The sequence below is a fragment of the Diplotaxodon limnothrissa genome, linkage group LG3, assembly GCF_057381915.1.
Source record: "Diplotaxodon limnothrissa isolate DT_005_m linkage group LG3, D_limnothrissa_male_GT1.1, whole genome shotgun sequence".
In the NCBI taxonomy this organism is placed as follows: domain Eukaryota; kingdom Metazoa; phylum Chordata; class Actinopteri; order Cichliformes; family Cichlidae; genus Diplotaxodon; species Diplotaxodon limnothrissa.
Genome location: NC_140598.1, coordinates 37,277,512 through 37,291,484, shown reverse-complemented (window position 1 = coordinate 37,291,484; position 13,973 = coordinate 37,277,512). Strand labels below are relative to the sequence as shown.

At 38.4% G+C, this 13,973-nt stretch overlaps 1 protein-coding gene across 2 annotated transcripts; it reads right to left on the bottom strand.

The window, feature by feature from the left end:
* Window positions 1-417: 417 nt before the first annotated feature.
* LOC146635691 (NLR family CARD domain-containing protein 3-like) lies at window positions 418-12,231 on the bottom strand. 2 transcript variants are annotated; one of them, XM_085348076.1, is made up of 11 exons: window positions 12,106-12,231; window positions 11,248-11,355; window positions 10,567-10,671; window positions 10,359-10,445; window positions 9,520-9,561; window positions 7,052-7,230; window positions 4,913-6,689; window positions 4,515-4,688; window positions 4,094-4,267; window positions 3,201-3,247; window positions 418-2,612 (listed from the first exon to the last, which is right to left on the bottom strand). In XM_085348076.1, the coding sequence occupies exons 2-11, from the start codon at window positions 11,334-11,336 to the stop codon at window positions 2,080-2,082; spliced, it is 3,207 nt and encodes a 1,068-aa protein (XP_085204202.1). In that variant the 5' UTR covers window positions 11,337-11,355; window positions 12,106-12,231; the 3' UTR covers window positions 418-2,079. The 2 variants fall into 2 exon arrangements, with proteins under 2 accessions (XP_085204202.1, XP_085204211.1); XM_085348085.1 differs by lacking the exon at window positions 9,520-9,561 and having other exon boundaries at window positions 12,096-12,231.
* Window positions 12,232-13,973: the final 1,742 nt, after the last annotated feature.

The window sequence follows — 13,973 nt, the reverse complement described above, 5'->3', positions numbered from 1 at the left end:
TGTACCTCCCTTACTCCTGGGTACTACTTTATCTGCTAAACAGCTGCTACCTGACTGTAGCTGTTTCTTTGGGGGGGTTTTTTAATAAACAGACATCACTGATTTATGTGATACCAACCTGTACCACTGTGTGCCAGTCAAATCCGCATTTAACCAGGTAGGTCACAGCCTCTTGAAGAAACCTGAGGTGCTGAAAAGATATTGCAAAAGTTAACAGAACAGCAGCACTTGATGGTACAGATTACTTTAATATTCCAGTCTATTTTTTAAAAAGCACATTTAAAACTAAATGTACATATAGAAAATATTAAAAGCAGTTTTTCATCAGTCTAACATCAGAGGGAGGGAAACAAACTTGCTGCCAATCAAAAAAGAAACACACACACACACACTGCTAAGGTATCTTTTATTCTCTGCTTTATTATATACTTTACATTCAAATCGACATAAAAGAACCAGACTAATACTTAAGATAAAAGCTTATCTTAAGTACATAAGGACTAGTACATAAGGAATTAACATTTCTTATATACTAGTGCAACTTTGCTGCTTGCTCCACTTTTACTTCATCCCGAGAGAGCAGCTTAAGCTATCAAATCAACACTGACATAATGCTTTTAAAGTAGTGAGACTCGACCATATTTACCTCGTTAATGTATCTCAAAACTTTAATGTGAGGAATCATTTTTTCCTACAACACACTTGTTTCAAAACTTTGAGTATAATTTTGATATAAAATATTGTGAGCTGGAAACCAAGAGACAAACACTTTTTTCCTCAGGGTGGTTATATTTCAAACTAACAACACTCCCATTAGCTGTAAATAAATATAGTATACACTTCATGTAAAACACTTTTTAGCACTGATACTGTAAGCATGTTGGTCTGCTAAAGAAAGTATGTAATACAAACGCATTCATTCAAAAGATAATATGTTTAAAATGAGATCTACACCAACAGGTAACAGCCAGTGTGTAGACTTAACCTGGGCTGCGGTAAACTGCAGGTAAACTAGCAAATTAACAATGTGGCTTATGTGTAAATACAAGAAAGAAGATCTGCTATCAACCACCTGCCTGCTTCCTGGCTGTTCGGCTACTAGTCTATTCTGTTGTTTACCACACTGTCAAACTCAATGCTAACATTATTTTCCCAGTCCTGTGTGACAAATATGTGGTTTTAGAAATCATGTTTCATTATGATGAGTCATATAAATAACTCATATTACATATAATATTTTATATGTAGCATAAAAACTGTTAGGCCATTTAGTGAAGACAGGAGCTCCACGCCCTTTTCCCACAACTTGGGCACTATTCCAGAGTCAGGAGAGTTTATTCTTGACATTTTATGACAGTATTGACAGTATCCATATAGATGTGTTGGCTAAAAGTGTAGCTATTTTGTAATCAAGCAGTTGAGGGTTTAAAATAAAAGTGAAATGAAAATTATCTATGGATGTTCATTTTCCTCAAATGAACCAAATTTTTATTTATTTAACTTAATCTGTCAAGAAATCACGCACTTCTTAAAAAAACATTTTTCATCACTTTAAAAACTATATGTGTCACCAAAATAACCATATATACATATTCATACTTAAGGTTGTGTTTATAAAACAAGGTTACTAACAGAATAGTGAGCACATGTTTTCTTGTCTTATCCTCTCTGCAGGATCAACTGATCACTTCAAGAGGGCAACTTTTTTTGACCTTGTGTTTGTCTGTTAAAGATAATGAACTGGTTCCTATACACCACATTTCTGCTATATTGGAGCACTCAAAGCACTTGTCTTATTTACCCATTCACAAAAGCACTATTTCTCTGCTCTTTCTACCTAACATTCACACTCCAACAGGTGCGGAGTGTCAGAGAGGGCGGAGTTAGTATCTTATCCCAGGATAGTTGGCATGCAGGCTGAAGCAGACTAAGGTTGAACCGCCATCCTTGTAATTACTAGGTAACCTGCGCTACCACCTGAGCTACAGCCTTCTCCACAGTGCTGAGGCTTCAACTGATGTCTAGCCTTCCTGAAGTTGTTTAGCAGGCATTCATTTTCTAATCTAGTGAAACTTCTTTCTACGGTAGCTGACAAAACAATACAGAGGAACGGGTGTGAAGTTCAACAGCAGGGTAGAGGGGATCATTGAAGGTTGTTTTGAAGGTGTGGAGGTGAATGAGGCTACCAGAAAAAACTCTGTAAAAGGACAAAGTGCCAGCTTCCCAATCCAGATACACCCCAACCCGACTGCAGCGCAAACACTGAGATGATACACAGACCTTCTCTTTGTTGTGCTGAACAAAACAACCATCATCAGAGCAAATCAGACACCAAGACTTGCTGTTTTGTCCCAGCTTGCAGTCATCCACATCTCCGTTCCTGCCAATGCTTCTGTATGTTAACCCAACACATAAGGGCTCTGACACCTCCATCTCCAGGTAGCAGCGCTCTTTTAGTCCCTGCTCACACAGCACCTGCTGACAGCAATCAAACCTCTCTTTATGATCAGGATAAGCCTGCTCCTCCTCCACCCAGGTCACTTTTCTTTTGTCTTCAGAGAGCAGCAGGTTCTTGTGAGCTGTGCTGGAGTTCAGACTGAGCTCGCAGGCATCTGGAGGTAAGAAAACACTTATATAATCAGTAAAGACTTTAATAGTATACCGTTTGTCCACCACTGGCAGTATGAAGTACAGAGCTGTTGGGCAGTAATTAAAAAAAAATCCATCAAAAGAGTTAAAAGTCAACATTCTTCTCAAAATAACATTTCTGAATACATGATTGATGTTTATTTTTCCTCTTAAAGGCAGAACCATGACAGGAATGTTTAAAATCCATTACAATGAAGTTAATGTACATGGAATTGAGCTTAAAAAGAAACAATGTATTTCTACGATTCTTAATTTTTTATTGCTGTCCTTCAATATCCAGTATTTTTACATGTACCATTAGATCTAATAAGTCTAAATCCTTTCTCACAGAAAACACTATGTAAACTGATGGTGATTGTTTGTGGTGGTGTGTGGTAGAGACTGAGGGAGGCTCCTCGCTGGAAGCTCAGGTGAAACACAGAAAGCTGCTTTAAAACAAAAGTTCTGCCACATTAACCTGAAATGAGCATGTCGTAATTAAGTCCTGTAGCATCTTAATGCCTCTAGAATTCAGGCATTGCAACATTCAACAGATTCCTGTAGATACTCACATTTCTTCAATCCTGGGTGTATCCGGTGACTTCCACCATGTTCAAAACTGTGGAGGAAATTGAGTTTAAGAAATAGAAATGGAACTATTAATTAGTAATATGTGCATCTATTCTGTTCACCACCCAACATCCAATATTGGTCTCTTGCTGGCCAAGAAAAAAGAGTGATGATAAAGCTGAGTGCATGCTGACCCCAGCAGCCGGAGTCTGATCTTCACCAGGTAACAGAGGTGATGATTATTCAGGATTGCAGCATTTTAGCTTTAATTTCTACCCATTCAGGTTGATGTATTAAATTTACTGTAGTCCAAGCTTTGCTTTGTGTTGTACTCACTAAAAGAAAGACAGTGTAGGGATTTGTTTGGTAGTAATGTAATAAGAGGTGTAACAAATTACCTTCTTCAGTGGGTGATTAAGTAAAATACTCCATTACGTTTAAGAAAAGTATGTTACTTTTTGAGTAACAACCAGGGTACTTGACTTGTTAGGAAACAGAAAATTACTCTGTATCACTCTACGAGTATTCACAGCATGAAACCACAGTAAAAAGGTGGCTGTGCTCTAATCTTTAGGAGGTGAAAAAGCAAAAACTAAAGTTTAAAACACTTTAGATTAAGATCAGATCAGACTTCCTTCTCCTCATTGTGATGCATCTTCTTGTAAATGGTACATTTACAAATAATAATAAGAATAATATAGTGATGTGTTCGGTCTGTTTGTTAACTAGCTGTTATTATTATTATTATTTTTAGTTTGTTCAAGGGCTACAAAAGGGAAATAAACTTATTCTCAATCGTTAACAGGAAATAGAAAGCATTTTGGGATGAAGACTAACAGAACATTTTGAGCTGGGGACCATTTTCCAAACAGTGGATGATAAAGGAAAACATTACATGACTTGGCTGAGCCGGTATTGTGGATCATTCCTCAGCTCAGAGAGCTTCTTCTCTCCATATTCTCCTGGATAGTTGTAACTCAGGTCCAACTCTTTCAGATGTGAGGGGTTTAACTTCAGAGCTTTGACCAAATAATCACAACCTTGTTCTGTCACCAGACACCCAGATAACCTGAGAAAAGAATAGTTTGATACATATAAATGCAGGTTTTAGAAGATTTAGAAATCCATCAGCAGGACTACATCTGTTGCATCGCTGAAAGAATAAATGACTGCAGGAATGAGTATTTACAGGGCAGATGCTATGAAGAACAAGACCTGTGCTAAAAGAACTTCTGCCAGGTGATATCTGTTTCACTTTGTAGGAGGTTGGATGGGTTGTCTATGTTTATATTATGATACATAAACATGTAATGTACCTCAGAGTTTCCAGTCTGCAGCACTGACTCGACAGTCCTTTAGAGAGCAGCTCCACTCCTGAATCTTTCAGGTCATTGTTGCTCAGGTCCAGATCTCGTAGAGGTGAGAAGGGGTATTTGAGAGCAGCGACCAGATGATCAACCCACTCTTCACTTACTTTACAGTCTGCTAGTCTATGGAGGGTGATGGGTGTTTATTAATTTTTATAGAAACAGATAGATGTAAAGAAAAGGCATGTTTAAAGATACTTAATGGCCAACCATGTGATTGCCATTTGTAATACAGAGGACTTGTCCCCTCTCCTTCCTCTTTTGCATTCTGGCTAATAGTCCAGTTCGCTGAGATTATTTAAGGGTGAAGAGTTTATCTCACAAACAAGAGTGGAAAAAAAACTTACAAGGCCTTTTTGCTGCTCCTCACTGCTGGTATCAGCCTCCGTCTGCCCTCATCTGATGTGTTGTAACTCTTTAAGTCCAAGACTTCCAGATCATTCTTTGATGCCTGCAGCATGTAGGCCAGTGCAGAGCAGTGCAGGGGAGTCAACTCTGTTTTTGAATGATCTGACAGTGCGAGATATTTCTGAATCTCATCTTTGACTTTGTGATCTCTCATCTCGACCATAGTCTGGAAAAGGTTGATGCAGCTGTCTGGAGAGAGGTTCTTCCTTCGCATAGATTTGATGTGAGTCAACATTTTCTTGTCAGTATCTTGGCTTCGATCTGTTGGAGTCAGCAGACCATGAAGGACTCTGTGATTGGGTTCAGCCATGAGGCCAAGGAGGAATCTCAGGAAGAAGTCCAGGTGGCCATTTTTCTTCTCCAGCACTTTGTCTACTGTTATTTTAAGAAGTTCAATTAAAGTATGCTCCTTGCCCTTTACATCAAAGAAGATGCTGAGATCTTTAGTATCATTGTTAATGAAACAGTCATAGATGTAGAGAGCTGCAAAGAACTCCTGCACAGTCAGATGCACAAAGAAGAAGACATTTTTCTGTAAAATTATTTTTTCTTCCCGAAGAACTGTGGTGCAAAATCCAGAGTCAATGGATGCTGCTTTAACATCAATGCCACAGGCCTCCAGATCTTCCTCATAGAAGATAAGATTTTTCTTCAGCAGCTGATCAAATGCAAGCTTGCCGAGTTTCAGAAGAAATTTCCTCTGTGTTTTCAGAAGCTTCTCTTTGTTTGTCTCAACCTCCTTGTCATATTTTCTACTTCTGTGTTTTGTTTGGACACAGAGAAAGTGTGCCATCATTTCTGTAAGAGTTTGAGGAATTTCAGTTTTCTCGTCTCCTCCAAAGACTTCCTGGAATAACACTGCAGAAATCCAGCAGAAGATCGGGATCTGACACATGCTGTCGAGACTCTGTGAAGACTGAATATGTTTAATGATCCTTTCAGCAAGATCTGGATCATGACTAAACCTCCTCCTGAAGTATTCAGCTTTTTGTGAGTCATTGAACCCTCTTATCTCTGTCACCATGTCAACATGCTCAGCAGGGATCTGATTGGCTGCTGCTGGACGGGAAGTAATCCAGAGGTTTGCATCAGGAAGAAGCTTACCCTGGATGATGTTTGCTAGGAGATCCCTCACAGGTGCTGCTTCCTTGACAGATGTTATAGACTTAATGCCTTCAAAGTCCAGATGAAACCTGCTTTCATCCAGACCGTCCAGGATCAGGACAGTCTTGGTTTTGGTATAGTCCACTGAATCTTTGAGTTCTGACAGTGTGGGGTGAAATAAAGTCAGGAGCTCATGTAGGCTTTTTTCACCTGTAATCAAATTCAGCTCTCTGAAAGCAAGACTGAAAACAAAGTCTACATCCTGGTTTGCCTTCTCTTCGGCCCAGTCAAGAATCAACTTCTGCACAGAAAATGATTTTCCAATTCCTGCGACGCCCTTCGTCACAACTGTTCTGTGAGGTTTGTCTTGATCAGGCAACGGTCTGAAGATGTCACTCAGACTGACTGATGAACACGTTTCCAGTTTACTTGTGCCATATCTGAACTCATGCTCTGTACGAGGCCCTTCACTCTCCCCAGTGGTGATGTAGAGCTCTGTATAGATGTTGTTCAAAGGACTTGGCTTGTCACCATTACCTTCAGACACCAAAAAAAATTTCTTTTGCATCGCTTCTTTCCATGTCTTCTTTGCCTCAAACAGTTTGATGTCATCTGTAACAATGAAATGCAAGATGAACAAGCCCAAAATTACATTGTTAATACCAAATGATTTCATTTTTTTAAATGGTAAAAATGCAAAATCACAAAATGACAAAGAGAACAAATCTTGAAATTAAAGTTTTCATTGGTTTAATTGTTTAAATTTTGGGTAAGATGAAAAAAAAATTAAAATCCAGAAAATTCACCAATTAAAAAGAACCCTACACACCTAAAAAACTGTGTATAAAAGAGATGTTTTATTAACAAGAAAATCCCAAATATTCAAACATTCAAAATACCGCTCAAACTCATTTTACATCTAATAAGAGTTTAAAACTTTTCTCATAGTAGTTATACAAATTCTTAATACTTACCATTGTCATCTTCAGTATCTTTCAAGCTTTTCAATGTTATTCTGGATTTCTTTCCACACTGTGGACAGGAGTCCTCTGCTGGTGAATCAGACTGATCTGAACTTACACACTGTTTGCAGGACTCATGTCCACACATGAACTGGACTGGATCCTTTAAAACCTCCTTACACACTGGACAGCTGGATTAGATGGGAGATGAAGAAAACATTTCGTTATTATTGTGCATCACACACAGTGATATCACTGTATCTGAGGCAGCATTTGATCTACAAACAAAGAAATTATTCTCCTGTATTCAGAAACCTGTTGGTCTGGAGATTTATATCTATATTGCTATGGAAAATAAACAGCCTTAAAACATCACCTTCATACACCATCAACGTTCACTCAGTCTGCATCTGCATCCGTTTAGAGTTCACAAATATCAAACGTAATATTCCTCAGCAGAAACTAATGTTGCCCCTTTAGCAGGATTAATCTAGACCCTGTTGAAAAGACCTCCAGGTTCTTCAAGTATTTTGTCACACGATGCAGAATTCATAATCTAATTTGTGACTGTTGGAAAACATTGATCTATATTCTGCATGAAAGCTCACTGTTGTTACTAGATCAAGGTTTTTCTTTGAAAAAGCTATCTATTGTGTGCCAATATCTATTGAGGCCACATAACTGTTTCTCAATTAATCTGTTCTATGACATTATTCCAAAAAGCCTGCCTTTGTGTTCACGAGCAAACTAGATTTAGTGTAATGTTTCTGTATGAAAGCAAAGGGTTTTCCTGGTAAAATCCCATGCAGCTAAAACGTGCTGAACAGCTGCACTTAACAACACGGACAGTTGAAGAGCACATTGTCTCATCAAATTTGGGGCCCTTGAAGATTTATTTTTTCATCAGATACACTATTGTTAGGCTAAATTTAATGAAGCATTAAGCATTACTCCACCAAAGTGACTGTGAGTACTCTGAAATCTAATCCAGTTTTGTATTATGCTTCTTAAGGTGAAATGATTATAACTTTTTCAAGGAATCAAAATCTGAATCGTAGCATGAGCGAATCACTCAGGACTCACTCACCCCCTCCCTCCTGGCTCACAGCTTCTTCTTCTTGGTTGGCAACTAATGTTAAGGCGCATTACCGCCCCCTGGCTCACAGCTCAGTGGACATTTACATGAGAAAATATATATTTGACACATTTGAAGAAAATACTAATAAAATAAAATAAAAATAAATAAAATAAATGTTCCCTTTAGAATTTTTTTCCTTGTTTTTCCTCCATGAAAAGAGAAACAAATTAGGTTTGAGTGAAAATGTACATTTTTTGCACTCTCTGGGCAACTAAGTGACTCAAATGACGCAAAAATTCGATTCAATTTGGTGAGTGACTCATTCAAACTCGATTCAGTAAAAAGAATCAAATTTACCATCACTATGATGCTCATACACAACTTTGTGATCTGTAGTGAGAGTAGGGAACAAGTGGGAAGGAACCAGGAGAGGTGAAGGTACGCTAATCCTCTGACTATTAGTGCTAAAAGTCTACTCCTCAGTATTATACTTTGGATGGGAACATGTTCAGTGCGGTGCTGAGAGGTGTGTCGGAGGTGTAACGTATTTACTTGCATTCCTTTGTGAGTTAAAACTGTGTGCGTGGTTACCACGTGAGTATTGTAGGTTTAACTTTATCTGTGTTATTTGCTAAGTAGCTAGTCCCATTGCTATCGCTAAGATGCGGCTTTGGGCTATTACAGGCAGCCTTGGTTTTAGCCCATATTCCATTTCATATATGACTTACTATTGTAGCTGTGAGTGGATGTAACTATCTTTATGGTTATTGCCTGAGTAGTTGTAACCTGTAGAGGTCCTGTTTGCTAACAGATATATATATATATAGATAGATAGATAGATAGATAGATAGATAGATAGATAGATATATGTATACACACACACACACACACACACGGGCAGAAAATTCATTTATGGTCTTAGGGTGCCATCTAGTGGCCATGTTGTTATATTACAGATGGTATAACATTACGCTGAAAACCCACAGTATTGTATAAGCAGTGTTTTACATAGTGGTTAATACACAAATTAATTTTTCTGTTTACAGATGACCACACACACACACACACACACACACACACACACTCAAACCCCATTTACCTGCATGTAAATATATTGTAATTCAATCACATCCCTACCAATCCTGTTCATCCTGTTTATGCCATCTGCCTTCTCCTTCATTAAACTTATTTGAACTACATCAATGTGGAGTACCATTCCTTCTGACCGAGGACGACTCAGTTGAAGCGTGATCGGCAATCAGTGCAATCATATATTACAATTAGCATACCTGGAGAGAAGAGGAATGATAGTCAGTGGAAACAAGATAGAACAGGTGAGAAAGAGAGGAAGACATGTGGGAGGGTAAACATGCAGAGATAGTGAAAGTGAAAGTTTAAATACCTGGGGTCAACCATCCAAAGCAATCGGCAGTGCACAGGAGATCTGAAGCATAAAGTGCAGGCACGGTGGAGCAGGTGGAGATGAGTGTCATGGGTAATTTGTGAAAGAAGGGTAGCAGTTAAAGGGAAGGTTTACAAGATCAGAATCAGAGACTATATATCACCAAGGTGCAATCACGAAAATAGCAGATGGCAGTAAGAACTGTAACAATGTATGGTTTAGAGTCGGTGACTGAAAAAGAAACAGGAGGCTGAGTTGAAAATGGTCATATTTTCATAGGGAGTAAGCAGAATGGACAATATCAGACATGCATACATCAGATGGACAGCTCAGGTTTGGAGACAAAGTTAGAGGTAAGGCTGAGATTGTTTGGACATGTGCAGAGAGAGGATGGTGGATTTACTTGACAAAGGACTCTAACAGAGAGCTGCCAGGCAGGAGGAAAAGAGGAAGACCTCATGACCATGGATGTGGTGAAGAATGACACGCAGAGGATTGTAAAAAAAAGGAGCATGCTGGGAGCTTTATGTGACTCCTAAAGAAGATGAACACAGTCTATATAGGTGCTGTTTTTAAGAGGATCAAACGTTTACTTATTCAGATGGGTTTGAAAACTCAATGTGAAAACATGTCTTGGTGGAGTGTGCACTTTGTTTCCATGCATGCTATGATTTGGGTAACTGGGTAAATATTGGGATCAAATTGAAAATTGAACTGAATAAAATTGCCATGCAAAAATACAGAAAAATCAACATGCCACATGTGAAACTGCAGGTCAGTCAGTCTGTCACTTAATCTTTAATGTGCTACATTTATTCCTTTGGGGGGGGAAACTCTACCTTTGTGTCTTTCCAAAGTTGACTGGTATGTACATGGATCCTTCACTCTTCATAGAGACAACACTGGGAGCTCTGGACTCAGTTCCACTAAAAACGGAGATATTTGTATTTATTCCACAAACAAGAAACCACCTGTGTTTCTATTGTATTTGTTTCCAGGAAAAGTGAAAGAAGAATACAGTAAAGTAAAGTACAAAATAAGGATTACCCCTGATGTTGCTTGTCACCAAAATTAGCTGGCTGGTACATGGATCCATCACTCTTCATAGACACAGAGCTGGGACCGGAAGAGTCATCTCTATTCTTCTGTGAACTGTTCAGAATAGGATATGAATCTTTTTTTCCTTTAAAAAAATAACAGTGAACCTTGATCCATGATGGACCTCTGAGCTAAACGCTAATAGGATGGCAGAAAAGGAATGTGAAGGCAGGTGACAAATGAAAGGAAAAACAACAATATGTTGGTGCGCTGGTTACAGGAAGTGCATCAAGTGTCTTGTGAACTTTACGTGAGGGTGAACTCCATTCTCCTAAAAGATTTCCCTCTCACCTGATCAAGAAGCCCCAAACTTTTCCACAGCTGCTCAGCTGTTTGAGATCAGGCAAACATGTTAGACCAGAGTAACATCATTTTCATCCTCATCAGGTTATTCAGTGAGACCTCGTGTCATGTTCTATCACTCAGAACAACTCCTTAATAATTTATAGACTCTTCCCTCTAAGGGGGTCCAAATCCTGCCAGCATAACATAGCCACTTTTTTTCCTTTAATATGTCACCTATCTGTAAGTATTAAACAAAGAGAGCTCTGTGTAGATGATAAACTGTAACCACACTGCACTAAAAACCGTTTTCCAATGTAGAGTTTATTCATTTATGATCGGACATACCTGACTAGCAGCCCACTGCGGGAGCTGATTGGCTGTTTGGAGAGTGGGGGGGCGGAGTCAGTTTGTTTTCTCTTTCTTGTCTCAGACATTTCTGCAGCTGAAACACAACTAACAGGGAAAAAAAAACAGAGAATAGTTTGTAAATGATAAAAATCCAGCTGTACAGACTTTATGCACTTTATTGGCAATTCCACTGTAAAAGAGCCTTCCTCCTGAACCTGAACCGAGCTGCAGTGACAGCTGGTAGCCTGTAGGTGGCAGCTGTAGCTTTATTTATTTATTTACCCTCCTAGACACTAAATGCACTTTTTAAATATTCAATAAAGTTACTCTTTGTTTACAGACCTAATATTTTTGGTAATCACTGCACTGTCAGGTAAGATTTAAGATTGGTGCGACAGTGCAGGGCCTCTTTAACGGTCTTTTGTTTACACGGATGATCAATGACAGCGTGAAGGTGAAGCAGGTATTAAAAAAACAAGTTAGAGTATCTATTTCAATCATACTATGAGGCAAGTCAAATCGAAAATAGAAGTAAAAGAATAACAATGCGAATTTGACTCGGTTTTATAACGTTACTGGAGTGTTTACAGGGTTAAACGTGGACATATGGATAAACACACGCAGCACCCTCGATCGCTCCTAAATAGTGAATTATAAAAATAATCGATGGCAGAGTTTGAGTTCGTTCATACTGAGTCGCCGTAAACTGTGAAATCTGCTGCTGCGATGATCCTTCTTATGTGCGCAGTTACTGCAGTAAAACAAGATGTCGGCTGATTAAAAACACACGCATCGCTCTGCCCGACAAAAGTCGACATAAAGCAGGAAGATAGGCGGTGACTTACTTTCACGCTATAAGAGTTTTCTTCTTTCTTATAACTCAATCAAGTATTCGTAAGGTTCTCAAGGTTCTCCTGACAATGAGACTCGCTCCTGCACTACAGCATGGCACAGACGGAACCCTCTGTGTGTGTGTGTGTGTGTGTGTGCGTGTGAGTGTGTGTGTGTGTGTGCGTGTGAGTGTGCGTGTGTGTGTGTGAGAGAGAGAGTAGGGTTTTGTTGTTGTTGCATTTGTTTGAGTTTCACTTTCGTTTCTCTTTTATGCACCTTTTTTTGTCTATCAGGGCTACAACGAAAAACTGGTGCAGACAGCTGCATTTTGAAAGAGTGGAGTTGAACAAAATGAAAAGTCTGGTAATGGACAGATGCAGGTTTATCCATAATGAGGATGGTTAAAACAGGCAATAAAGAGGATGTTTGTTGCATCACAGACATGATAGGATGTTTCACTAACTCATAAAAACACGGCATGTTGTGGAGGGCATAGCAGTTTGTCTTGAAACAACTTTAATCTCGAAATTTTGTCTTTATTCTCTTTTTTCTTCTTTTGGGGCCTTAATACTCGGCCACACTGTAAACATTTTTTTTAATTTAACAGTATTTTTACAGGAATATGTATGTATAAGATACTCTAAAATGTTTTTAAATTATTTTACTGCACAAAGCAAAGGACTGACTGCTTTACTTTGTCTGTACTGTAAATTATTTTTACAGCAGTGATCCAAAGTAGTGTATAGTGGAGTAGTGTATTGTCATACACTGGTCATAGCTTACATTTGTTATTGAGACCATCAAATGTTTAAATAGTTTTTGGCCTCATTCTCTTCTGAAAATTATTTTTTTAATGCCGTATTCCCACATGATCCTATAAAATGTTTATAATTATAATTTTATATTAAGAAACAGAAACTAGCAGGAGTTGTGCAAGTGCAAGTGGCAAGGGAGGAGTTATTTAAGCATATTTTATATTTTCAAAAGCATCTTTTTTTTTCCCTTCAAGCTTTTATCCGACTCATCATTAGTGAGGTGTTCACTGGAGCCTTTTGTGGCTGGACAGGGTTGGGAACTCGATAAGCTAACATGACTGAATTAACTGAAGTAAACTGAAACTAATGACAAATCAAAAGTGCATCTGTGTTCTTTGCATAATGAGTGTAGATGCTTTCTGCAAAAATGTAATTTGTCAAATAACTTTCATTCATTTCTGAATAAATTCACTAGATGCAGACCATTTTCCTCTGTTCTTCATAATTCAGTTCTTGCTTTAACTTCGACCTCTTTTTCTGTTTTCAGTGAAAACTGGACCAACACGTTTCTTAAGCACCATAAGCCTTTAGCAGTTCATTAATGTCACCAACTTGCTCGATACCTGCTATAGACTCTGCACACATGGAAGCCAATCAGAGATCGTACACTGTTAAACTTCCAACATCTGAGTTTATTATTAGCTGTTGAGGTTAAGCATTCAGTCAACACAGAAACACTGGGGAGGATGTTTTCTGTACTCTGTAAGGACCAGCGATGGATGTGGGGCTGAAGCCTTTAGGTTTATATTGTTAAAAAGTAATTATGAGAGAATTTGTTTCAGGTCATTTTTCAGAGTAACATGAAAGTAACATAATGAATAATGTAACAAATTAACTTTTAGTAAACTACTGCATTACTTCTAAGAAAGGTGTTCTGTGTAATATGTTTATTTATTTCTCGAGTAATAACCTCAACAGCGGTAAGCACAGATAATTTTGTTGATAATGAGAACGCACTGCTCATTAAGTTTTAAAATTACATTTTAAAAGTCAAATGAACAAAATGTGTGTCAAAACAAGCATTTAGCTCGATTTCAACTTCTCTGGTCTCTGCAGTAACCTCTTTGTGGTGTATTT